The 27,615-nt window shown below is 41.2% G+C and overlaps 1 protein-coding gene across 3 annotated transcripts; it reads right to left on the reverse strand.

Moving 5' to 3' along the window:
- Positions 1-427: 427 nt before the first annotated feature.
- Positions 428-22,693, reverse strand: rassf8b (Ras association domain family member 8b). Of its 3 annotated transcripts, XM_085138043.1 has the most exons (10): positions 22,290-22,692; positions 10,561-10,701; positions 8,922-9,078; positions 5,273-5,623; positions 4,955-5,160; positions 4,604-4,807; positions 4,373-4,447; positions 3,290-3,412; positions 2,487-2,613; positions 428-1,928 (listed from the first exon to the last, which is right to left on the reverse strand). In XM_085138043.1, exons 3-10 carry the CDS (start codon positions 9,031-9,033, stop codon positions 1,813-1,815), a joined length of 1,314 nt encoding a protein of 437 aa, XP_084994169.1. In that variant the 5' UTR covers positions 9,034-9,078; positions 10,561-10,701; positions 22,290-22,692; the 3' UTR covers positions 428-1,812. The 3 variants fall into 3 exon arrangements, with proteins under 3 accessions (XP_084994169.1, XP_084994168.1, XP_084994170.1); XM_085138042.1 differs by lacking the exon at positions 10,561-10,701 and having other exon boundaries at positions 22,290-22,691; XM_085138044.1 differs by lacking the exons at positions 4,373-4,447; positions 10,561-10,701 and having other exon boundaries at positions 22,290-22,693.
- Between the last annotated feature and the right edge of the window lie 4,922 nt (positions 22,694-27,615).

Raw genomic sequence — 27,615 nt, forward strand, 5'->3', positions numbered from 1 at the left:
GAGCCCATACTGAGGATTCACAAGCAGTTTGGGTTTCTCCAATTCAGCTGGCAAAGGTTCATACTAACATCTATCTCAGACTTCTAATACTGTCTTTTGTGATATAAATGTCGTCTTTCTGCGTGAAAGAGTTGACCATAAAATATAAAATATGTATGGTGTGCAGCGCAGCCACTATTTGAATGAAGCTGGTATTTTTATTAAGCACAAGCTGCACATACACAAAAAAAATACATTCATTTAACCATCTGTTGTGTGACACTAACTTTGGTTCATAGAAGACATCTTAAGTTCGTTAGAAATCATAGGATGGTGTTTTGATATGTGTGTGTGTGTGTTCCCGGTTAATGAACACAGTACACAGTGAAACATATCAAACACTCTCACCTTAACACAATTAAAGCTAAAGTGCAGAGGCTTTGTTACAACAACAACAACAACAACAACAACAACAGGCATACAGTAAGTGACTCCTAAACACGCACTAATCAGATGACTTAAAGAGCCTTTCGCCTACCTGAATAATAGATATTTTGCTGCCACCTGGTGGTCACAGTGATAAATTATTTGAGCCTGGATTTACACCCAAGTGTGGAACTTTGTTTGCACCACCGTTTTTTGTTTGTTTGTTTTTAAATTCTTTTGTTTTTTGCATAAGTCATCTGTAAGAAAAAAAAAATCTGGTTCTTATCTCAAAACTGTAACATGCTTAAACTTCTTAGAAAATAACTCTGAGACAAAAAGCTGAAATTCTGACTTACAGATGACAAAAAAAAAAACCTTTTTTCAGTGGCAGAAACAAGCTTCCATACTAAAGACATTTTCATTATGAGAAAAACAACAGATGCATGCCTACTGCACAACACATAATACTTAAATTGGACCACATTACAGCCACCATGTTCTACTTAAAATATCACTTCATTGGCCTCTTTAGTCGCCCTCTTTTAACTCTGCCTCTGACATACATTTTATGATAAATGTTTTCAATTGCCGTCTAAACATACACACGAAGCAAACTCACTAGTTAATTAATTAAATCAAAAAATAAGTTCAAACTCTTTTAGAAAAAAAAGACTAACCCCACATGGAGTTGTACTGACATCAGTTGCCGTGACAAGGAGTCACCTGAATTGGCGCATTTTATCAAATTCACACTGCGCACAGTACTCAGTAGCTACCTTGAGTTCTGTTTCAATATTACATTTACTAACATCTAGTTTTAAGGCAATCAGATATGGCTATGCTTATAGCACAGGAGTCACTGTTTGTGCATGCTCATGCATCTGTCTCTTTTTTTGGATGGAGACGAGTACGCATGTCAAACTACTGCACTGTGAAATTCTCTCATGATTTACTGCACGTGTTACAGTTTCTTTTGCCGGGAATCGCTTGACTAATAAATGATTGTGTATTCAGAGTGTCCGGAAGTGCTAAAAAACCCCAAACAAACAAAAATAAAAACACAGTAGCTGGTATGTAGAGAAAAATGGTGCTGTTGCACTTATCCTTACTCACTCATGGGAGCTCAGACTGTGCATTAAACGGCAGATGATGACATCAGTTTAATTTTAAGTTCAATTCTAGTGAATGGGGAGGCAGTGCAGTTTTCTTGTCACACTCTTTTTTTTTGTTTGTTTTTTTGGCAAAAACCCTCCATATTGAAGTGCCACTCTGACACTCTGTTGCCTTGTAAGAAAAACATCTATTTGTGGAGTCATTTCTTCGGTTTTCTGTGTGTGGAAATAGTTTCAGTAGCATAAAGCTGCCTTGCTACCGCCACAAAAGAATATGCCTCCTGGACATTTAGGGTCAAACGTAGATGCCTTCGGGGTTGAGGGTGGACGAGACGGCGCTCTGAAGAGCACGAAGGTCACTGGGTAAGAGACGGGAGGAGCCGAGTCGTTTCAGGGAACCGCACTCCGTCTCTGCAGCACACAAAAAAGAGAAGGTCATTTAGCTGTGAAGGGTATGAACATCACTGATATATGATTCTGATCTGACATCCCACAAGTGATTAAGTATCAACTTTAACTAAAATGACTATAGCATAACTAAAAATAACTAAACTAAAGCTATAACTAAAAAACTATAGCATTCTATGTGACAGCAACCCAGAAAGAGGAAGATGCAAGGAAAGAAGACGACGATGCTAAGGAGCAGCCAAAAGAAATAAAGAAGACAAAGAGAATGGAGAAAGTTTTTTTATGTAAAAAATGATGTGATTAAAATAAAAACAGAGGATTTTTCTTTGGCTTTATATTGAGTATTCCATTGCTGGTCCATGTAATGGGGCAGTCCTGCCTCACGTAGTCTAACAGGTTATTCTCAGTATGACCATAAGGTGGCACTGTGTCCATACACATCTAAAAGCAATACAGTATATAGAATGCCTCAGCTGCAATCAGCATTTACAGTAAAACTAAATGCTTTCAAGAAGGTGGTGATCTTGTAGAGTTTCTGTCAGTGTGTACGTGTATTTATACCGCTGCTGATGTCGTCTGATGGTTCAGCCGGCAGCACAGTGACCTTGGTACCAGTCTGCTGAATGAACTGCTGTAGGTTGACCTGTCGAAGCTCTTTTGTCAGCTGCTCCAGCTCCTGCTCTTTCTCCTATAAAGGAAAAAAAAAAAAAACAGGATAATAAAATGAACTGTATGCCTAGTCTGATAAAAGTACTGCACATGAACAAATCCACAGCTTACCAAACTTTTCGAGTGCAGGAAGTTACTCTAACGGAGGTGAATTTATTAGGTCAAAATGAAAAAAAGATCCATGTTCTGCTCAGAATCTCTCCAGAGCCATAGTGTAGTTGAGCCAGCCAAAGAAAAGTATCAGCTCACAGATGATTACACAACTCCGGGCAGGGGATTGCGTACTTATTCAGGCCCCTCTCTAATCAGGCAAAGAATGCTGCTAATTCCCTCCCTCCCATTCCCTTCTTGTTACCTCACGCTTCCCACATCTTGCTGGACTTCACCCTACTTCATACTAGGATGCATGCAGGCAAAGATCCATCGCACATCGCTGCGAGCCAGAGATAAGGCTTTGCTTCACTGCCCACAACTTAATGAGCTTAGATTTCTATGGTTCCACCTGTGTGCTGAGGACTAAATTTTTAAACCAGCGTCAGCGGAGCCAAAGTTTTCCGACTTCTTAATAAGATTTTTTTAAACACTTTCTTGAAATCTGAATTCTTCAGCCTCTTCCAAAGTTAATGGGAACACAATATTTGAAGCAAAATGCCAGGGGGGGCCTCTAAAATAAACAACTAAACAGTTGAGCTGACCTGTAATCTCTTGCCTGACTGGCTGAGCGAGCGTTCCAATGCCCTGCAGCTGTTCTCCAGCCGTGCTGTTTGTTGGCTCTGCATTTCCAACTCTGCCCTCACTTTCTCCAGCTGGGCTTGTACCTGAAAGCCAGAGTGGAAGGGAAGTCAGGAAGCCAGCGCTCATCGCAATTTTCCAGGAGAAATATGCAGAAGAAACTCAACCATGTAGGAAGACTTTTTCATGCTTTGACATGTTTTGAACTTGAATAAAAAGTTTTTTAGCTCTGCAAAACTATTCATCCAAGTTTAGAACACATGTGTCTGTTTTAAAAAAAACATTTTTCTCAACACAACTTTATTTAAATAGCATCAAAACACAGCAGCAGTTGCCTCAAGGTGCTTTATATTGTAAGGTAAAGACAATAATACAGGACAAAGATATGGTGTGGAAGGAAGACCGATTAATAAAAACTAATGACTAAATGCAAAGTGGTGTTTAAACACATAGTAAGTGACAAAGGTGACTGAAGAAGAAACACTCAGTGCATCATGGGAATCCCCCAGCAGGCTAGACCAACTGCACCATAAGTAAGAGAGGATTCAGGGTCACCTGATCCAACCCTATATGCTTTATCAAAAAGTTTCAGAGTTTTCAGAGTTCACATCTGAGAGTGAAGTGCTCTGTTGGAGTGATACGGTACTATCAGGTCATTAAGATAAGGTAGGGCCTGATTATTCAAGACCTGTATGTGAGGAGCAGGGCTTTAAAGTCGATTCTGGATTTAACTGGGAGCCAGTAAAGGGGAGCCAATATAGGAGAAATATGCTCTCTCTTTCTAGTCCCCGCGTCAGTACTCTCGCTGAAGCATTTTTCGATCAGCTGAAGACTTTTCAGAGAGTTTTTAAGACATCCTGATAATAACAATAATCCAGCCTAGAAGTAATAAATGCATGAACTAGTTTTGAAGGAAATATCCTGGTTAAAAAACACTGCATGAGTCCTCACAGTGTTACTGGAGGCCAGGGTAATGGCATCCACAGTAAGTATCTGTTTATGTGATTGGTAGAATGTCCCAAATGTTAATTTTTCAATGACTGCACCTCTTCCTCATTGACCCTTTGTTTCAGCTCAGCCTCCTGCTGCAGTCGCTCCTGCTCCACACCTGCCTCCATGCTCTGGAAAGTAAATAAAAATCAAATTTTTTCCAGCTTCCATCTTTAGTTAAAGCAGCGTGTTTGTGTTTTACTGACATTTATAGATAAGAGGTTTAACTCGTAAAACCATCAAAACAGGATCTGGTGAAATCAGTCAGCTCGTGATGCTAAGTTCACCTGTATGCGAGCTAGATACTCCGAAAGCTTGGCTTCACAGTCGCGCACGCGGCCCTGCAGCTCGGCTAGCTGTTGCCGCAGCTGCCACTCGCTCTCCTGCTCTATCTGCAACTCGTTCTGCCAGAATTCCTCCTCCTCCATCTCGGCGTCATTCCTCCTCACCTGCTGCTCTAAAAGCAGCAGCTCTTCCTCCAAGTTTCCTTCCTGTAAGCCATGGGATTAAAATATGATGTAGGGATGTAAAAATAAAGATATTGGAAGACATGAAAGTTTAGGGTGCAGACGATCTGAAGATCAGCACATATGCAATGTTCTCTCAGTGACTGCACTGGCAGCTGTGGTTTTACTCACATCGCTGGCCTCGCCTGTGGCCTCCTCCCAGTCTCGCAGCTCAGCCTCGCAGCCCAGCAGGCGACTTTCCAGGGCCTGGAGTTTGTTTCTCTGCAGCTGCACCAGTCGGCTCAGCTCTCTGGCCGGACTCCCAGGTACAGATGCTATTCCACCTCCTCCAACTCTGCTGAGGTTTAAACTCACACCGTGCTGCTGGGACTGTTTGACTAGATGCACAGACAAAAAGGGAAGACTAAGATTAAAAGAAGGAAACTGAACCAATGAAGCTAGCAAAGAAATGACTGGTAAGATCATGGCTAATATTTTAGCTATACACACCATCAGTATCTCTGCTTTTTCCAAATATTTCCCGCAGACCCTTGGCGCCTCCTGTGAAGGTCAGAGATTTGCGTTTGGGTTCCTTTCGTTTGAGCGACCTGTCTGTCCCCGATGGGCGGAGCTTGGCCAGAGGTGGAAGGCTCTGGCGGTATAGACCTCGTTCTGGGACACGAGCCAGCCCTTCAGAGGTTGGCCGCTCGCTGACAGACGGGCCGGTCCGCTGGAGGATGAGCTGCACGTCACTGGCATACTGGCCCCACTTGTTCAGGGACACTACAGGGTTTTCATTTGGAGCCAGGTGGCGCTCTGTCTCCCGCCATTTCTCGATCAAAGTGTATCTGCCCGTCCGTCCTGGGACAAAACAAAAAGTAGTTAAAAGGTCCTGACATTTTATGACAGCTTTTCACAATCAGTGGAAGGGAATACTACATGAAGGGTTTGTTTTTCTGTGCTCTTTTCATTGCAATGGACGGGGTTCTGCTGGAAGAAGGAGATGTGATGTTAATTTACCCGTCCTTCCCTTGATGTTCGACAGGTTTCAGTTGAGACAACCTTTATATGGTGCAAGCATTTTAAAAGTTTTCAACTTGTGGGTGAAAATTAAGTTTTACTTGCAAAGTATGTATAATGCATAATACTGTATATTATTTATTTATATACAGTGTATTGTTTCCTGTATGACTACCAGTCTCTTAGATCATTGTGGAGGAATTTTGCCCCACTCTTCTTTAATTTGAGTCAGTTCTGTCAGGGACTGGGTGTGTGACCCAGTGCTTTCAGTTGATTTTGATCACTTTTGTTATATTCTGAAGATCATGTGGAGTCTTGGATTATTATTATTATTAATTGGCTGTGCCTTCTGTTTTAGTTGTTATGTATTTCCTGTCTGCGTGTTTCATGTTGTCAAGTCTGTGTTGTCTACGTCTCACCATGTTTCCTGTTTTATTTTGAAAGTCTTGTGTTTCTTTGTTCGATGCATTTAGTTTAAATCTTCTCCTGTGATGTCGATATTTTCATTTGTGCCAGCTGTTTCCATATGTGTTTCCGCTTCCCCTGATCACCTCCTGTGTGTATTTAGTCTGTGCGTTTCACTCAGTCGTGGTTAAGTAGACTGTTTACCCTCCCACCATGTCAGTTCCTCGTCCGGCATGATTCAGTTCAGGTCGTGTTCATATCTCATGTTCTTGCTTCTTCATAGTTTTCTGCATGTTCCTGCTCCGAATCATATTTATGTTAGTTATGACAGTTTTGTCATAGTTATCATTTTTCAGTTTTCCCAGTGTAGGTTTTAGTTTACGCCCTTTATTCTTTATCCATGTTCAACCATCCTGTAATAAACTGCTCGCTTTTTGTTTAAAACTTCAGTTCCTCTCTTCAGTGTCTGCTTTTGGGTCCTCTTCCTCTCTTCTCACGGTCTGACAGTGCAAACCATGACAAGTTCAATGATGTTTGCAGGCATTTGTTTATGCACCGCTCTCTTAAGGTCGTGCTACAGCATTTCAGTCACCTTGAGATCTGGACTTTGACTGGGTCATTGCAAGGCCTTGATTCTCTTCTTTTTTAGTCATTCTGTTTTAAATTAGCCACAGATTTTGCTGCAGATTTGCTGCTACGCTCAGGATCATTGTCCTGAGGTATGACCCAGCCCAAGCTTTAGCTGTTGAATAGATGTCCTCACATTTCTCTAGAGTATTTTGATGTACAGATGAGTTCACGCTCGAGTCAGTGATCTCATACACTTGGTATGAGGTGTTTGGGTTTTCTCCAAACATGGAGCTGTGTATTATGGCCAAATATCTCCATTTTGGTCTCATCTGTCTAAGGGACAGAAGTTAAAAGTTACAGAAGTGGTTTTCTCTCGGCAGCCCTCCCAAACAAGCGTAGTTTGTTCTGTAACTTTCTAATTGTGCTGTCATGAATATTTCACATGCTAACCAAGGCCTGTGGAGTCTGAGATGTAGCGCTTAGGTTCTCGCAGCCTCTCTAAAAAATTGCATGGTCTGACCTTGGGGTGAATATCCTGGGATGTCCACTCCTGAGAACATTAGCATTATCCAAACGCATACCTTTATGCTCATCTTATGCTTTTAAATAAGTGCTCACACTTGCAATTAATCCATTAATCAAGTGAATTTGATTAGTAGCACCTGGCTACTACTTGCTTAACTCTTGTGGAACCAATACAACTTTTCCACAAGACTATAAGAAGGTTTGGTGCAAATTTTCTTTTTGACATGACCACACTAGCTGTGATGTCCCCAAACTAACTTGTTTAAAAATGATTTAAAAAAAATGAAATGTTGTCTAGTCTTTCTGCAAATGTAAGTGAACATCAGTTTTCATGTTGACTATTTCTTTTCTGAAGTAAAAACAATCACAGTGTTAACACATTAAAAAAAAAAAACACTTTAAAATCTGGGTTCACATTACTTTAGAGGGAAAACTATTCACTTAAATTCCACAGTGAGTGATAAAGAGAGTCATTGATCTGTGCTCTCTTTAAAAAATTTTTTACCAGATCACAGTTTTGCCTTTGTCCGTGTCATCCCTCAGCTTTAAACATTTGCTCAGTAACATCAACAAGGGCTGAGAATGATTCAGCTCACAGATATCCATTAAACAACCTTCTGTATCTGGTTGTGCGCCCGGAGATGTTTCAAAAATCACGTTGCATGCTGTCAGAGTAAACACCCCGTGGAACCTCTGAAAAAAAATCAATCCAGCCTTGTAAAAATGATCAAAATAAAGTTCAATGTGCAAAAAACGACAGACGAAACAATGTCAAAAGGCTTTTTCACAGCTCTCCCACAGGCGTGCACCACTGGCAGATATAAAGGACTTTACCACGGTGTCTAATGCAGTGGGAAAATTCAAGTCAACAAACAGCGTTTGTGTTAGCCAAAGAACGGGGTTCAGTGGTTCAGGGCCTTTTGTGTGTGTCTCCTGTATTTGTATCTGTACACATAAAGATAAGAGAAAACACTGCCCACTGCACAGCCAACCCCCTTCTTCCACAGTAAGGGTCCTTATAAAAAGAGGTGCATTCATCACTACAGCCATTCACACTTCAAAGCAGCTTGGCCAGGACAAAAGGCACAGCGAGCACAAAGGACAGTGCCATAACTCTTCCTCTGCTGTCACTGTGAAAGACCCCCACATTTTAACTCTAACCACTGGGGCTACTGAAAAATCAAACATTGAATGTGTTCATCTAAAAAAAAATGTGTACACATGACTAAATGTCATGATGCCAGTCTTAAATTCACAAATGCAAACGAAGAGGCTGAGCCTGAACTTATTTCTCTGCAACTGTCAACAAAGGAAAGACTGCAGTATGACTCATCGTGTTTCACGGAGTCCCGTTATGGTGAAAATCTATTTGTGCCCTCTAGTCACTTTTCATTTTCAAGCCACTTATTTCCTCAAGTGTCTGCATGTATGCGGCCTGCCAAATACTGGATGCAACCCACATAACAGAATAGCCCAGCATTGATTTATGCAGGACAAAATATAATTTGCACTGCCTTTCCTGGACTTAAGCAGTAACCAATATTATTTTACTTTCTAGAGACACAGGAAGTAACCTAATGTTTCTAAGCATTTGCTACCTGTGAACAGGTTATGTTGTAGTGAGTAATTTGTAGCTTACCAATGGCTTGTGCCAAAGCGATGACCACTTCCTGGCATGTGGTGAACTCCGTGACCCCGCACACAATGCGCTGCACTCCGTCCACCCACACTTTTAGCTCCATGGCCTTCATTCCTCCACACCACAAGGAGCCGCTAGAGATTCTTTATTTTGCATCCTGGAGAGCGAAAAATTAAAAAGGTCGGTAAAATAAATCGTGTTTAACTGTTAAGCATCACTTAACCACTATTCACTCCTACACAAGACCCTTAAAGGTTCGATTATAAATATTTTCAGTGGTGAATCCAACCTGATATTACACGCGAAGCGCTTCTCTTAGGTGTGAAATGGACGTGCATGCTTAAGTTGCAGTATATAAGCCAACACTACTGACCAAGGAAAGTATGAAGTACATTCCAGGCTCTTTCTATGCCAGGTAAGATGAAGTTTCTTTAAAAGTTTGACTGTTTTAATGTTTCCTTTAAATAAATTATCACCCTCTGCTGGTACTGCAAGGTAATGCAAGTTAACTATGCGTGTTCACATGCACATGATGGACCTATTTGTCGATTACACGTTTTACCGGGACACTGGGTTGATCAGATTAATAGGTGTGAAGTGTTTTTGCTATAAACAAACTCCATTTTAGTAGAGCCTAGCAATCAGCACCATTGTGTGACCATTTTGTTGACTATTGTGTGTTCACTGTGCAGTAACGCTATTTTGTGAGCTCCTAAATCGAACATAATCTGATCAAGATTAATTATAATTATTAATTAATCTTGACTTATACAGACAAGCCAGCCTTTTTCACACGATCATCTAAGATGGAAGCAAATCCCAACTTTGGCTTCAGCTAATGTGGCTAATTTAAAAACCTTTCACTTCTTTTCATTCCAGTTTTCAAAATGCCTTTTCTGCTTCCACAATCTGTTGTCACTGCTAATTATGTATGAATAAATCCATTCTGTTACTGGGAGTATGTCTGTGAAGGTTCTCAGTCATCCAGGTCATCATAGTCTAAGGAGCTTGGAAAGAAAAGCGTCTGGACTTCTTTAAGTTGCTTAAGTCCAGACGCTTTTCTTTCCAAGCTCCTTAGTCTGTTGCTGGGAGGCTTTCTGTGGGGATCTGACAGGCCTGGAAGAGCCACTGTAGATCCTCCACTTGGCCTTCCCCAAACTGCAGCTTCTTGTCTAGCTTATCGCTTGTGTGTATATATATATATATATATATATATATATAAAAAAAGCTACAACTTAATTTAAGGGCTAAAAATCTAACATAAAAAAAAATCCTGTAATAACTCAAGGCCTCTTATGAGTTATCTGCACAAGTCAGCTACCTATATTAAAAATTTGGAAATTCAGACACCAAAAGCCAATTTTCTACAGCTGGGATAACTCAGACATGGACCCATGTAGGTGCACTATCCAAACCTTAGGCTATTCTTCGTATACATGGGCCAGACTGTCACAGATGTTCCAGCAAATTGAGCAGTAACTGCACTGAATTGGGATGGGAAAGTGACCAACACATCTTCAGCTGTGCAGAACGCAGCACGTGACCAGACCGTAAGTGAATGTCCTGCCGTGCCAACAAAAAGGATTCATACCCTAAAAATGGAAAATCTCAACAGCTAGTTTTGACTTGTCACAAATACCTGAAACACTGGAGCACAGATGAGTTGTTGGGTTGTCAGGGCTTGGAGAAATATTACAGACTACACACAGAAACAGCGATGCCCTCCTCAGTCACTTCAGCATCCCCGAGGCGTATACCAAATGTGAGTTATACAGCAGCGCTGTGAGAAACAACACCATGCTGCAATTGTAAATGATGCACAGGCTGCAGGTATTCAGACATACACAAGGCAGTAGCAAAAGTCTTCTGCTTGATATTCATATCAGGCTGGAAAAAGTACAGCTTGAAATATGCAGATGCCACCAGAGTGACAGTTATGACACAGGTGTGCAACCCACACTGCACGGTGCCAGCCACTCACACCAAATGGAGTGTCAAGCACGAGATGGAAGCTTAAAAAGCCACCCTTTGAAGCACAGCTCCCATCACAGAAATCTACAAGTTGAACAGTGTGGGGTTTTTTAAATAATTAACATCAGCTCAGAATTCTGAGCCGCTAATGATGGAGTAGCATGTGATTTCTTTCCTTTTAAATACAGAACACGTAGCATCCAGACGTCTGTGGAAACACAAAAAAGTATTTCTGCTTTCAGTTGTGCAATGATGCTCTTGAAGTGCATCATTGAATGATGCATTGTCTCCACACATAAGGATAATTATATATAACCTGTTATGCAGAGATGGATGTAGCCATATAGATGTGTAAGAGAGCCAGAGCCAGAGATTTCTGGCTCTCTTCCACAGCATGTCTCTCATCCTGTCTTCCTTCTCTCACCCCAACCGGTCACAGCAGATGGCTGCCACTCCCGGAGCCTGGTTTAGGGAGGGGGTTCAAGGGAGTTTTCCCTTTCCACTGTCACCAAAGTGCTTGCTCAAAGGGGGTCATATGATTGTCTCTGAATGTATTATTGTAAGGTCTACCCTACAATATAAAGTGCCTTGAGGTGACTGTTATTATGATTTGGCGCTATATAAATAAAGTTGAATTGAATCGAATGTGTAAAAACCCCCAAAAAACTACACTCTTATAGGCAAGTTCCAGAGATCTGCAACATACATTTGGTTGAGTTTACAGAGGTTGCACACTGAGTGAGAAGTGGGGTCATTTTCTCAAACTTCTGTACAGTTTGACTTCTTTTTTTCTTACCTCCTGCTGACAGAAATAATGCAGTTTTCAGGCACTTCTGCATTGGCTTCACTTTTCAAAACCTTCAGGCTTTGTCTGTTTTTTATATAATGTCTATAATTTTAACGGTCTCTCAGGTTATTGATTGACAGAGCCGGCGAATAACTTCAGTGAAATGGCTCCACCAGCTGAATATAATGGAGCGCATAGCAGCTAAAGAGATCTCCCAACATTCATTACATGTACTCTATCAGGTGAACACAACAGTGACTCAGAAGTGGTGCTAATTCTGGATCTGCACCACCTTTGAGCATTTAACAAATGTGACTAACATTTCTTCTGCAGCAGGTAGATCCAGGTGGAACAACGTGATATCATGACCAAATTATCCAGTCAACTTAATCACCCTTGTTTTAGTTAAGTGTTTCCTAAATGGGTTAAGGGCCACTAAAGAGCTAAAACCTGATGCTGTCAACAACAACACACAACACTAGTTCTCTGTAAGAGATTTCATGTAATGCTGCTGGTGAAATGTTGTACCATCAAACGCCTGCGGTAATGTAATTGTGGTGTGATCGAACTCTTCCGATATATTTTTCATTTCCTGGTGTTCAGTGCAGAAAAGCTTACAGGCACACAGAATGAGAGTCATTTCAAAGTGCTGACACAAGCGCCTCAGCAGCGAGGCAGTCATTATGGCCCTGGCAAGCCTGAGCAACAGAGCAGTGAAAGAGCAGGTGGCTAATACTCAGTCTTGCAACCATACTGGGCAGCATTGCTCCCCGTCTCCTGACTGGGCCATCAGCTCAGCTCTGATCCTTGACTTGCCTATCGCTTGAGGCGATAACAATTTAAGCACCTTGCATCTTCGTCACAGCTGGAATGGGAATCCCATCTCTCCTCCAATTTAACTACTGGCCCCCCTGGAGGCCTTTTTCTACAGAGACCGCATTATGCTGCACACTCCTCTGCGCTGAAGGCATCTGTTATGGGCAAGGTGTGCATTTGGAGTGAAACTGGGCGATTTGTTAAACGAGACAGTATGCATTCGAATTGAGATAGATCCAGCAAATGAGATTATTCTCAAAGGAGCTCAGCGGCTTGGGGGAATAGAAAGGAGACAATAAGAAAACAAAGAGGCACAGTGAAGGTGAAAGAGTAGGGGTGCAGATGAATAAACAAAACCAAGCAGGATGAAATTAAAAGGAAAAGGTTGGATCGTTTGAAGAAGGAGTGCAAACCCTTTTGAGATGAATACCTTGCATTCTCCTGAACAGGTCAACTGTTCTGAACTGGATTGACTGCAAAGAGTGTGCTGCACCATTAACCTACGTGTGTTTGCTTTGGTCACCTGGAGATTAAAACAGTCGTAAGACGCCGACTTGTCTGCAAACACCCCAGGAAACCAACCAACTTAAATGAATTCTACAAATTCTGCCAAGAAGACTTGTCAAATATCCGATCAGAATTAAACCAGAAGCTTGTTGATTGCTACAAAAAGCATCTGGTTGAAGTTCAACATGTTAATGGACATTTAACCAGATATTATTGGGGATGTATGTACATATTTGAACCTGCATTGATTACAGAAAATGAAAAATAAACTTGTGCACCAATTATTGTTTTTAAAGTCATTAAAGATGCATGTTGTACAATTCATCCACCGTGGAAAAACATAAAAAAAATTGAATTTAGACATTTGATCACACCTGTATCTTTAATACAAGGTTTAAGACAGAAGCCAGGTGAGGCTGAAATGTTGTTACTAAATTTTTATTATAATGAGTAACATCCACTGAAGTTTAACCCAGGAGGAAATGCCACTTCGACACATGTGTGGTAATCTTTCGCACACTTTTATGATACTCTGCTCACACTAATGTGCATACTCACACTTTCTATGAGCACTTCTATGTGAGACATTTGGATTTCATTTACTCCACGGTGATGCATTTATTATAAATATATCAAAACAGAGCAGAGGGTTAATGTTGAGACAGTCGACTTTCTCGTGAGGCTTTACTTTGCAATGCTCATATTGAAAGTAGAAGGAGTTATTTTGGGACAGTTAACACTTGAGAAATGTATTTTTATGTAAATGTAAAAAGGGGAAATGTTGACATAAAACTGGCACATCAGTGAGTGGTTGCAGCACCTTTTCAGCACTGCAACATGTTTTCCACTAAACTAGCAGTTATGTTCAATTAGAAGATGATTCGCATAAACACTTTAAGGCCACATGTGCCGACAGAGTTGTGAAAAATATCAAATAAGATATCAAACAGCCTAAAAAATATTCGATTCAAACTGACCTCGCTAACATGGTTCCCGTTTTTTTTTTCCTTTTGATGAATTTTCATTCCTTTACTCATAGAGCTCTTACTGTTCCCTTGACACAAACAGCATATGCTGATAGATGTTTGCTTTTATCAGGAGCGACACACAGGACCACAGGAGCAGGCGGCTGTGCAGAAGCAGATGTTCAGATCATTTTTAGTCAAAGCTTTATGCCCTATAGTTTTGATCCCAAAACAATCAAATTGCAACAACTTAGATGCTCCAAGTAGGTCAAACTCATTTTACATGCATACTTTTGATCTTAAGTGGCACAGACCAGTGAAGCATGTGTCTAACTTGTGACGGTGGACACTTTCCACCCAAATCACATGCAAAAATTTTTATTTTACTGTTTCTACACTTTGCACAGGCTCACAGTGCTGGATCTTTTTTCCACATGGAAAGTTAATAAAGAATCAATCAGGGAACCAATAAAGAATTAAACCGCATGACCAGAATCAATAATAGCATTGGTGTCAGTATACTCTCATTAGTCTCTATCCCAAATCACCATCATTCAGTTCTGAGCTGAACTTAACAGGTTATTGAAGGTCTAAACTGGAAACCTGAAGGTCAGAACAACAAACTGTCGACAGAGTCAATAACTAATCGAATCCTCTGCTCAACTGCTCCAACAACATGACCTGTGAAGCCCGTCACCTTGTGCAAAGTAGCTTTGATTTTCTTTTCCTCCTTGCTGATAAGTTCCAACAATTCCTCCAGAGACTTACCTCAGCCACACCGATCACTTTCGCTCTCTCCTTTTTTACAGCTATTGCTATTACTGCTCGGAATTTGCATCATGCAATTTCCCTTTCCTCCCTGGTTATGACTTTAATCTAAATCACATTTACTTTGATGCTCCCGCTGCCAGCGTGTGAATTAATAAATCATACAGGCGGGTATAAACTAATTAGTATGCGGCGACACTGGTTTCTATTTTGATTCGGCTTCACTTTAAATGTATACTTCCATATTTAGATGTGTTCAGTGAGCCACAAGTCCGCACAGTCATAGTTTCTAGAAAAGGAAGTGCAGGTGCAGGATATTCTTCTTCTGTTAGTCATTAAAAAAAGACTCAGTGATTCACATTCCAACTTTATGCAGTAATCCATACACAAAAATCCCTCCCACCACTCCAAACCACCACTAAGTACACACAGATTTGACAGGAAATCTCTTTGACATCACAATTTTTGTCATATATATATATATTATGTACACTCTTACTGTTTCAATAGGAATTAAAAGGATAAGTAACAGCCAGGAGTTGGTAATCAAATGTGCTTGATTAAGGAAGGAGTATGAGCACCTCTATCAAAGCAGGAGTTTTGGCAGTTTACAGCCCTGGAGCATTCAGGTGTGCGTTAACACAAAGCCAAGGAAAGGCATCAGCTGTGATCTCTCAGAAGTGATTGTTGCTCAGTCTGGGAAAAGTTATAAGGCCATTTCCCCCCAAAATTAAGTCCATCATTCCACAGTGAGAAAGATTATTCACAAGCAGAAAATATTCAAGACACCTGCCTATCTTTCCCAGAATTGATATCCCACCAAATCACCCCTAACGGTGAAGGCTAAGAGCTACATCTCAGATTCCTCAGTTAACATGTTAAATGTTTAAGTTCATGACAGTCAAAATTAAAAAAAGGACTCAACACGGATGACTTGTTTGGAAGAGAAAGACTCTTCTCTCTAAAAAGAACATGGCAGCATGGCTTAGGTTTACAAAGTGGCATCTAAACAAACCACAAGACTTCTGGAACAATGTCCTGTAGACCAGCGGTCCGCAACCTTTTTTGCGCCACTGACCGGTTTATGTCCGACAATATTTTCACGGACTGGCCTTTAAGGTGTCGTGGATAAATACAACAAAATAAAACCAGTATCGGCACCAAAAAGAAAAAGAAGATTTATTCATAACACACGGGAAAAGACCTAGGGAAACAGAGTTAACGATAAAAAAAAATTATGCTAAAAACCGATAAAAACCATGACAACCATAAATTTCACACCCGAGCCTCAACTCTTGCGACCCGGTACCAAACGACTCATGGAACGGTACCGGTCCATGGCCCGGGGGTTGGGGACCGCTGCTATATACAGAAGAGATGTCCACGTTTGGAGAAAACGAGACACTAACAACTCATACCCACTGTCAAGCATGGTGGATGATGGCTGATAATTTGGGTGTGTTTTGCAGCCACAGGACCTGGGCACCTTGCAGTCATTGAGTTGACCATGAATGCCAAAGTATTCAAGGGTCTAATGTGAGGCCATCTGGGCGACAGCACAGCAGCAAATCTACAACAGCATAGCTAAGAAGGAATCAAGGTGTTGCAATGCCCAGATCTGAGCCTTATTGAAATGGACCTTAAGAGATTCGTGCATTAGTCACTGTTGTAAAGAAGAGTGGAGCAAAATTCCTCCACAATGATGTGAGCGACTGATAAAGTGAATCAGGAAACAATTACTTCAAGTTAGTGGTGTTAAACCTGCTTCCACAAGCTACTAAATGACGGTGTGTACTTAGTAGAGCTGGGCGATATATCGAGTTTTTAAAAAATATCGATATATTTTTATACGAGATATAAGATGTGACAATATCCTTTATATCGATATAGTCTATGTTACGTTATAACTATACTTGTGGAGCCGCAAGTTTGCCTCTCTTTCATTCACTTTTGTCTTTACTCGGCCTCGCCCCTCCTTCACTGAACACAACTCCCCCTCCTCCCCCATCGCTTCACCTACAGGAAGCGACAAGATGGACACGGCAAATCTCCGTTAACGAGTTACTGCGCATCGCCCCGTGCGTGGGGCTGGACGCCGTCAACGTGTTAGCTAGCTAACCACGCTAACGAGCTAACCACGCTAACGCCATGCAGCCCAGAGGCGCTACACAGCCTAAAATCCTTTCATTTTCTCAAAAGTTGACAGCGCGCCTTATGTATGAATTCTGGTTGTGCTTGATGGCCGCGAAGCGATTTTATGTGGTACACAGCGCTCAGCAATCTGTCAAAAAATGTTTTAGTACGACTTTGGTAAGCTACGGTGCTGCACCGGTTGATGGATTGTCAGAGCATTACGGCTACCGAGGAGCCTCGCGGAGTGATACGTACTGTGCTTCAACGTAATATTACCCTACTGTGTATAAGGACCATAAATGGCACCTGTTAAGAGACGTGGTTATGAAGAGGATTTCAAACTCAATGCTGTCAGTCACACAGTAGAAGTTGGGAACAGAGCAGCTGTGAAATCTGTCTTTGTTACTATGCTCTGCATCTTTTAGTTTACATTTTGACTGCACAATTGTGAGCTTTTTGTTATGCACAAAAACAACATTGTTTTCTTTTATTTATGGAGCATTATTATTTAATAAATGCTCATAATTTATTTTTGAGTAAATTTTATGTACATCTATGCTCTATGTTAATAAAAGTGCCTGTGTGACATCTGGGACACAGCTTTGACTAAGAACTCTCTTTTTGTTCTTACTTTATGGCTTAAAAAAAAAAAAATCGAGATATATATCTTATATCGCCGTCCAGGTAAAATATATCGAGATATGAATTTTGGGTCATATCGCCCAGCCCTAGTACTTAGTTCTTCCACACAATCGTCATGCATTTATTCCATCCATCCATCTTCTTCCGCTTATCCGGGGCTGGGGTCGCGGGGGCAGAGACTAAGCACAGAAGCCCAGACCTCCATCTTCTCAGCCATCTCCTCCAGCTTGTCCGGGGGAACTTGAAGGCATTCCCAGTCCAGCCAAGAGATATAATCTCTCCAGCGTGTCCTGGGTCTGCATTTATTTATTTATTTATTTATTCGTAATGGTGTCCGGGTATGTAAAACCTTAGAACTGAAAAAGAATGTACGTTTTTACTGTGTCTGTATACTGTTAGAGTTGTGTCACATTAACACGTGATTTTCTACTGTTGGCTGAGAGAAATCCAAAATATGGTTTCTTTCCTTGTCCAGCATTTAACTACCGTGGAATTTATTTATTTGACCTGTTTTATGACTAAACACTGAAATAACTGTGCTTTTCTTTAGATCTATTTCTGATGCTACATATAATATGCTTTCTACTTATTGTTAGAGTTTCTAATGTTTTTTTTATCTTAAACAGTTGTATTACTGGAGCTTGCTGTGTTTGCATTCATGGTCATTGTGTTGTTTATATCTGTTTATTCTGTCTCTTATTCTCCTTCAACGAGCAGAAAAAACATGTTGCATAAGAGACAGGATAAACAGATATAAACAACACAATGATCCGAAGGCAGATCGAACCACGAAGACAGAACATGCTCGGCATAGGAGATGTTACACTCATGCTAGTCATAATCTCAGGAAATGCTTGAAAATATTGAAAACGACTGCTGTGGGAAGGAAAGGCTGCAGTTATCAGTACAAATCCTTGCTGTCAGACAACTTCTGCCACAGCCATTTGGTTTCAGACATGAAAAATATTGTGTTGTCTGGGCTGTGAACCGTTGAGCTAAACTTAGTTATGACTCCAGTCTACCTCCCCTGAAGTTTCATTCTCAGGATGCCAGAGGAAGGCAGAGTTAGGGAGGGGACGCAGCGCGAGAAGTCCAGGCTTCTTATTTATATTTCCTCAAACATGGATAGCAGCTCATAAGAGGGATCAGCACAAAAATGAAACTAAAAGCTCCTTTAATAAGCCGTGAATGAGCATTGAAGGAACAGACTGAGAAATGTTAACTAAAAGCTTTTCATTTCACACTGACTTAAAGGTGGAATTTCAATCCAATATACAAACCTAATAGTTAATCTCCAAAAGTTGATTCTGTTTATCTGGACGTAGCGTTTTGTGGGTGAAACACTTCGTCACTCATCCAAGTGACTTCTTCAGTCTCGATAATAGTTAATAGTTAATAGTTCATTTCCTGCCTTGGTCAGCTCTGTGCCATCTCAGCCTCTTGCTAAATTATAGTTTAACAGACTCAGTGCCAATCTTGTTGCTGTGTGTACCCTCAAACATCTGATTAAACCAACACATTTGCTTTGAAAAGTCAAAACTCGATCATATTTTTTTTAAAACGTGACTGTCAGTCAAAAATCTAATTACTAATGGAGACATGGCACTCAGTAGATAAGACTTAAGGCAGTTCAAAAAACAGACGATGCCAATTTTTTTTATACGCAACAAGGAGGTTGTGAAAGCTGGAGGGGATCCACTGAAAAACAACAAGTGGCGCACAAACAAAAGAGCACGCTGTAATGTGCATGCGTGAGTCCACATGGCCAGCAGCATGACTGGATGCAAACAATCCCTCACCATGGTGACGCAGCTCAGGCTTTGTCCCGACCTTACACAGCTGACCGGAGTGATTGGAGGGTACGGTCTGGGAAAGTAGACCACACAATCGGCAACAATTAAGAAGCAGTCCGTGCTTTCCTGTCACTTCCTCTTTGTTTCCTTTGAATGTGGGCTGCGAGAAAACGTGGAGGTGTGCTCTGCAGTGGGGGTTCTTGTTGGAGATGTAGTGGAGTTTTGCTGGAACATCTCAGAGTTGGCCTTATGGTGGATATTGTCTAGTTTTAGCTGGAGCGGTCATGCCAAACAGATAAACTCTGTCCTCTATGTTCAGAGGTCAATGGCCTGCATACAATTTAAAAAATTACTCCTAATAAAAATGTCCAGGCTCTATGAGCTTGCTAAAATCACTGGATAAAAGATATCTTCTGCTGAGAGTTTTTACTTCACAATTGTGTAAGCTGCCTAAAATGATGACTCCCAAACTAGTTGTGAGACTACAATAGTAGCTCACAGACACATGGCTTTAGCTCAGATTTTAGGTGTTAGCTATAATCTCATCTAAAGGTCAGATTTTAGCTGTGCTAGTTAGCTCATTCAAAGCTAAACGTCAGAAGATTACTAATGTTCAGATGATCAACCCTCTGGCAACTAAAACTTCCCTACTAATATCTTGCCACAGTTGTAAAGACTAAAGCCTGCAGCTGTCATACAGTCCAATTTATCATCCAATTTAGCAATTTAGAATGAACAATTAAGCTAATGTGCATGTCTTTGGATTGTTGGAGAAAACCCACGCAATCACGGGTAGAACATGCAAACTTCATGCAAGAAATGTACCAGCCAACCATATTCAAACCCAATATCTTCTCGCTTTGAACAACAGGAAGGCTAAAATGCTAACGTCAGCAGGTAATCCAAATATAAACCCTAAATGAAATTACATTTCGACCTCTGTGCTCACACAAGATGTCACTGTTCTTGATGGAACATCCTGGAGGTTCACAGGCCCTTCAATACAGCAATATACTCATGACTCTGCTTTTAAGTTGGCACACAGCCTTCATATTATATACCAATTTCCCACTCCCCTTGCCTGTTTCTCTTTACTTATATACTAATATAATGTAATGCTTTTAAGAGTCCATGAGAACACAGCAGTCCTCGTAAAACTGATGATGCATATTGCAATCTATAAATGAAACCTCCACCTTCTAGCCTCCAGTGCTGCTTAATGCTGACATCTTTTAGAGATTACCTCCACATCAATTTTGTCAGCTGAAGACAGTGAGATGGCTGCATATTCAGCAAAAGCTTGCATAAGCTGAGTGAAAAGCTTGAGAACAGCTTTGCCATCAGATACTATCAATCATCTATTGTGTAATAAACAGTATAAGAGTTCCCTGTTATTAAGCAAGCAGTGGTATTCACATGAATGCAACATGCAGTCCTTTGTGGGTAACCATTTAAAGGCAGCTGCAGGTTTTTGTCACAACTGCTGGTGTCATGGGTAACAAAGCAGTGTACTCACATTCACACTTCAGCTGTATCACTGGATGTTATTATTTTTTACTGTTACAGAAAAAAAATAACTATGTTGAAGCAGAGTGACCAAAGTGCCCTCTTGCAGTTTAAAAAGTTAAAACTAATCAGCTTGCTGAAGACAATAAGCCCTTAACCCGGTAAGACCTGCAGCTTAACTGACCGCAAGGTGCTGGGAGGGGGAGTCTGCTGAAAGATAAACTGGACTGATTTACACTGCAAAGTCTGTTACGAGTCTTCCCACTTGGGTAGCATGGTTCTGACATCTCAGGCAAATGCAGACATAGTGTGAATGAATACCAATAATGCAAAATTATAGGTGCTTTGCTGGCATGGTAACTTGTGTGAACTGGGAGATTTTTTTTGGGTCAGGATTTCTTTGTCTTATGATGGTAAACTGAATCCGTGGACAAAATTGTAGCTTTTAAGTAGATGTGGGCAGATTGATCCAAATATTGATAGTATCAATACCAATGCTGGTATTGGTATTGGATCTATACTAGTCCACTGTTTACATTGTAGGTCTTCAAAAAAGAAAAGAAAAAACTGTTTCAAAATACATGAAAAGCTGAAAGGTGTTTTTTGTTTTTTGTTTGTTTTTAGTGGAAAGTAAAAGTCACAGTCATTTAGTGATCATTAAAATGTATTCAGAATTTGTAAACTGATGATGATTGATCTTATAAATCACAAACCACTACTCTTCCCTATATAAGCTGCCTTTACAGGCTAAAAGTATCGGTATCAGTATAAATACTTGGTATCTGGTCATACCAAAATTTGCAATATGGCACTACTTTTTTTTAGAAATAATGACAGGCGTGTTTAAAAATAATAATAATTACTGACACACTGAAAAAGGCTCAAGATTCACTGATAATGAAGATACCTGTAACAGTTTCTCAAAAGGTTTAACTGTTACCTGTTTTCCTACTTCCTACTGCAAAGTATTCCTACTACAAACAGTTTACCCTCCGCCACACGTGTGTTTCAAGGACTTCTTCCTGTGTGCTGTAGCTGCATGACTCAGTTGAAGGAACTCTGATTAAAAAAACACTGCTGAGTGCGCGCTTACAGCCCAACTCTATAAATTGCATTGCAGGGCTCAGCAGACAGATCCCACTCACGCACTGACCACTAACTCACTTCCTGGATGCCTCATGGATCTGGTATTTTGTGTCAGGAACACTGACCGAGGATGTGGGTTAGATTTCTTTGAAAGGGAGGACGAGAAGGGCGTGAATAAATCTGTCAAATAAAGTTACGCAACTGCAGTCTATCGGTCATTTTAGTCTCTCTTCTGCGTTTGTCCTCCTCACAGGCTTTAACACAAAACTGCCAACAGTGAACTTATTAACCCATAACAGTCTACAAGCTTGTCTAAAGGGCAGCAGCTTTTAAATGTTGGCGTGACTGACGCATTCACTGCGTTCAATCCAGTGCAACAAACGCGACAACATACCTCTTTCCAGCCGCAGCTCACTGTGTCTTAGACGATTGGGAACTCTCCTGTTGTTCTGTAGCCACCGAATTTCTCTCTGTGATAAAATCCAGTACTTTCTTCGTCATGGTATGCGGGCCACTTGAGGGAGATCCCTGTTTATTCTGTGCCGATCGGCGCCTGCATCACAGTTAACGGTGTGCGCGCATCCCCGCCTCTTCTAGAAACCGAGTGGATGTAAACACGAGTCCGTCCAGTCATCGGACATCCTACAAGGGTTCTTTCGACATCTGCTGCTTTGCTATCAGTGAGGGAGACCTCACGTGAAAATCACGATCGGAACAGAACTAGGACACCGCAAGGCATGACGGACCGGTTAAAGCTGCACCGCACTGGCGACGCAAATGGACCGAGACCCACGCAGTTACACAGAGGGTTCTGATGGGAATAACAAGCTTTGCACGTGTTTATAGTGCTGAACAAACCCTTAGCGTTACACATCTGCAGCATATGTTTACATGAAACCCCGTATTTGCATGACAGCAGCTTGTAAAGCCCAAAACAGACTAAAAATGCCTTAATCAAAATGAAAAGTGGAGTGATTTTACCTTCTACAATGCCATTTAGTAAAGAAAAAATAAATAATAACATAAAATGACAATGAAATATATTTGACAATACACTGAAGAGCAACATGTGCTAGTACAACTATGTAGTTTTAATCCTTGGTCCCCTCCAGCAGTACTTGAAGACTTAAAACAGTCCGCTTTTAATGCCTGTGTGCCTGCGTGTGATAAAAAACTGATTGTCTTACATTGAAATGAGCAGAGATCAAGATCGAGAACCAGGTTTTAGTGCACTTATTGAATTAAATTCCATTGGACAAGCACAAGGTACAGTGTTTGTGTAGGTTTGGTTAATGTATGCCTATACATATTGACCTTGAACACTGACCTTAATATACCAGGTGCACTGCTCCTGCTTTAGTTGGAACAATTTTCAGAGGCTCAAATGTTCAAGATTAAAAACCACTAAACCAGTACGGCTGCTATGTTTAGCTCCCCATACAAGTCTTGCCTTTGCTTATCTTTGACGTATAATTGATCTCCACCTTGCCAAAACAACAGCCTGTATGTCATCTCAGGGAAGAAGATGGAGTCACAGCAAGACTAGTGAGTAAGGTGCGTGAAGGTCAAAGGTTGTGTTTGTGTACGGCAAATAAAGTAGGTGGGTGCACAATGGCATGAACTACAGTTCAGACCTTATCTGCCAACAGTTTCCCTTCAGGAGCAGAACTCTGTATTGCATACATTAGCCTGGGTGACAGATTTATGGTGCACAATGAGCGTTAGAAAATAAGCAGAATGCTTCCAGCCTTTTGGCTTGGACACTGTGGGCAATTCCACTGAAAACAGTTGTTTGGTCTGTGGTTTGGAGATCCGGCTCTCATGACCAGTAAAAATCCTCAGTATGAAGTTCACATCAGCTTGACACTGAAGTCTGTACAAGTTTGACATCCTTTCCTTTCAAATACTTGAATGGGAGTTTGGCCAAATTTAAATCATGTACAATTTTGCTTCTTTTAAGCAGAACTGATAAAACAAACAGCTTTTTAAATCTCAAACTCTGCACATGCACATTGAATGTTGTGTGTGTGCAAAAATGCACATGCAGGGGGCTTAACAAAAATGTTTGAGTATCTTAACAAGAATCAACCTCCTTAATGCATCGTTCCCATAATTGTATTAATGTTCTAAACATAACTGATTTGAAGTAAGTCACTACTGAAATTAACTTATTAAATTAAAAAAAGAAACATCATAATTTCAAAGCACATATTTAAAGCATACTGTTTTATAATTGCCAAATAAATGATTGACTTATATATTTTAATCAGCTTAGAGGCTGTCCCACATTGTCACATGATCTGGAATGACTATCTCAAATATCATGTTGCAAATGTCACACGTGTATGTAGAAGTAGAAAGGAGGCAGAGCCTGCAGGCCCCTTTTCTGTGGGGCCAGCTTCCAGTTTGTCAAAAAGACAAGTTTTAGGCACGATGGTAAAGGCAGAGAGGGTGTCTGTCTCCCCAGTCCAAAGCATATAGTTTGGGATATGCTCCCCCTCCCTCAGCCGGTTTCTGCTGGAGCTTGCTTCCTATTAACAGTTTTTAAGAGTTTTTCCCTTCCCACATGTTGCCAAAGCACTCGCTCATAGGTGGTGGTGGTGGTGATCGGGGACAGGTGTAATATGACTGTTGGGGATGTCTCTGTTTTCTTTCTATAATTGTATGGCTGTACTTTACAACAGAAAGCACCTTCAGGCAACTGTTGTTGTGATTTGCCTCTTTATACACAACACAAGCGCCAGTCTTTCGGCTCACAATGCACAAACTACAGGCGCAACATTAGAGACAAAGTTCTGGTTGCTCATGACCCATGACTCCTTTACTCAAGTGTGCTGTGTGTGGCTGTGGAGGAGCTCTGTAAGCTGTGGAATGGAAAAAAAATCCAGTGAAAAGTCATTTATGCATCCCTTCTCAGTTTTCAGTGGGCCAGACTGGAATCTGGGATGGGCCTGTTCTGGCCCCTAGGTCTGATGTTTGACTCTCTGGTCTAACTTGTCATGAATGCGGCAGAGTTCATTACGCTGCCTTCCCACTGTTGTCAGAAGAACGTCAACTCTCTGAATTTGCTTTTTGTTGTTGTTTTTGTTGTTATGTTTTTGTTTCCTTTGCCTTCTCTTTGCAAACTGTGTGTCTAAGTGTGTGTAAGTGTGTGAGAGGGAGATCAGTGGTTACAATAGGTATTCCCTCACAGGTCACCGTGGCTTTGGAATTACGGCAGACTGGGCCACATTGAAGTAGAACGTGGCAGACAGCTAACAAGAGGAATGAGATTCCAGATTGGTTGTTGGTGATTTTAGTCAAAGGAAGGCAAATACAGTCGGAGCTCAGGAAAACATGGCCATGCAGGACACTTCTGATACTTTGGGAGGTCATTTCAGTCCACACAATCCCATATTTACCTGCAAGGGGAGGAAAGCCCGTAAGGCGCACGGATGGGATAGGGTTGGGTCTCCCAGGCTCCCCCTGCATTTGTGTGTCTGTGTGTGTTTGCACAGGGATGGATACATTGCATTCACAGGGTAGACATCCAGCAGACGGCTTAAGTGACTTTGCAGCCACACGGAGGCGAGCCCTGGTACCACTGGAAACCCCTGCACATGAGACCAAGCCCGCGGCCGCGGCTCTCCAAGGCAAGGAGAGAGGAAAAAAAAAGAAAGAAGGATGCTCTACGGAATCCAGTCGATGCCTCATTTGTGTGGTTTGTGACACCCAGTTTTGTGGGATTGCGTGCACTGAAATGACCTTCCAAAGTATTGCAAGTGTCCTGCATGGATGTGTATTCCCGAGTTCCTACACTGAAATTTCCAGATAAAATTCACAAACAACCAATCTGACATTCACATGCTCTCCCCCCACAACTTCTCCTGTTTAAAAAAGGCAATACTTTGAGTACAGTTGAATTAAACTACTTTTTCCGTTTGCTGAAGCCCATTTATAAGAGCACTGATTGTTCTTAACCTCTTAGGACCTGACGTCCACATATGTAGACAACACATTTTGGGTTGTCTTGACCAAAATGCTAAATTTTGCTCTACAAGAGCCTGATTTCCACTTATGAGGATGTTATACTGCCACTGTTCTCTAGAAATTTAAAACAAATGTCTTCATTTGTGGATCTCATTTTTCCACGAAACAAAAATCATGTATTAAAAAAATCTGGTAATTCTTAGTTTTTACACTCATCAGGTCCCAATCAGCTCAAATAGCAAAGAGAAATTAAAAATGCATGCCATGAAAGAGTTCGGGTCGAGTAATAGTGCTTCTACTGGAGTAGAATACTTTTGTCTTTCCACCTCTGCTGTTCAGATAAAATGTCCTGAGGCCAAAGGTGATTGAGTGACTGACAGCACGTGAACGACAACAACAGCAAATACACTTCAGGTCAGCAACCATGCAAAGCGCTGAAGCCAAACGCAGCTCTTGCGGTGACAGTTCCGATTGAGGCTCCGATTGACTTGAGACGATTCGAGTGCCAGAAAGCCATCGGAAGATGTTCACGAGCGTTGACACAACAACAGCCGATGGAGTCCTTTGAGAAAGGTCCAAGTGAGAGTCAGGTGGGCAGAAGGAAGGACTCTGCAGGGCGGCATGGACTCATCTTAGAAGACTGTTTCTGCTCACTCAGTGCAAAACTTGCAGTTGCAAAAAGCGGCCATTGAGAAGAATGGAATAGAATAGCCCTTTACTGTCCTTGTGCAAGCACAGCAACATTACGGATGGTGCAGTAAAATACAAAGAGTAAGAAAGCAGGAATAAATAACAAACAGTATTGATTCAAGGGGACTACTTTCTACTCGAACGTGCATGTGTGTTTTAGCAATGCTATGATGCACAGCAGATGGACTCACTGAAGGTTTGTGGACAAATGTAGAAGATATACCACCAAATGAGTTCTGTTTTCTTTTCAGTATGCACCCTATCAACAGAATTAAAATAATGCAAAAAGGGCGTTTATATCACATACATGCTCCTTGAAATGTTAAATAATTGAAGCATTAAGTGTTATTTTCCCCCTTGTCCTGTCCAGGCAGCAACTTGTTTCATTTACAGAACATTTTCTTTTGAACACTTTGTATGTGTCCCTATTTAAAATTCTACTGAGCACTCAAGTATTCATGTCTCACAGTGTTAATCATGACAGCTGCCTGTTGTGCTGATCAGGCAGAAACACAAATGACCTTCAGTATAGTGTAATTTAATTGTGGTTCTGCTGCTGATGGTCCCAACTGGAAGAAAAGCAGCTTTTTTTCTTTTTTGCTCTTCTTCCTACATAATCTGTATTTCCCCATTCATTTTCTCCACTGTTGTAGATCTGTATATCCATTTAGAGCCAAACTCTGCAATTAATCCCCAACACGAGCTTCAGCTGTAGCAGTGATTTGTGATTTGTTTTCTTCCAGGCAGTGGTGTCAAGATTTGACAGATGCTTTCAAGATTTAAAGCCCATCTTCAAACACCATGCAGGGTACAGCCAGAGTGCCACTGATAGAGTCATAGCTGTGATTTAGATGCAAACTGGGCTTAGTTAATTAAAGAGTTGGAGCATCCCCTGGCATGAATTTGTTATGAAGAAAAAGGACTTGAGTTAGATTCTGGATAGAGATGTTTAAGCCCAAAACACCCTGTTTCCATATGGAAGCTTGGTTGTTGCACTGCGTTACATAATGAGATGTTTCTCAGCCCTGTGCTCAGACTGTACATTGACATTTCTAAGTATA

Source organism: Neolamprologus multifasciatus, chromosome 17, assembly GCF_963576455.1.
Source record: "Neolamprologus multifasciatus chromosome 17, fNeoMul1.2, whole genome shotgun sequence".
Lineage (NCBI taxonomy): Eukaryota > Metazoa > Chordata > Actinopteri > Cichliformes > Cichlidae > Neolamprologus > Neolamprologus multifasciatus.

What these genes read in the sequence shown, in the direction of transcription:
- rassf8b (XM_085138043.1), bottom strand. Translation starts at nt 9,033, where the DNA reads ATGAAGGCCATGGAGCTAAAAGTGTGGGTGGACGGAGTGCAGCGCATT. An exon ending in CGCTTTGGCACAAGCCATTG is followed by an intron (nt 5,624 to 8,921) that starts GTAAGCTACAAA and finishes GTTTTGTCCCAG; the next exon opens with GACGGACGGGCAGATACACT. An exon ending in CCACAGGCGAGGCCAGCGAT is followed by an intron (nt 4,808 to 4,954) that starts GTGAGTAAAACC and finishes CATGGCTTACAG; the next exon opens with GAAGGAAACTTGGAGGAAGA.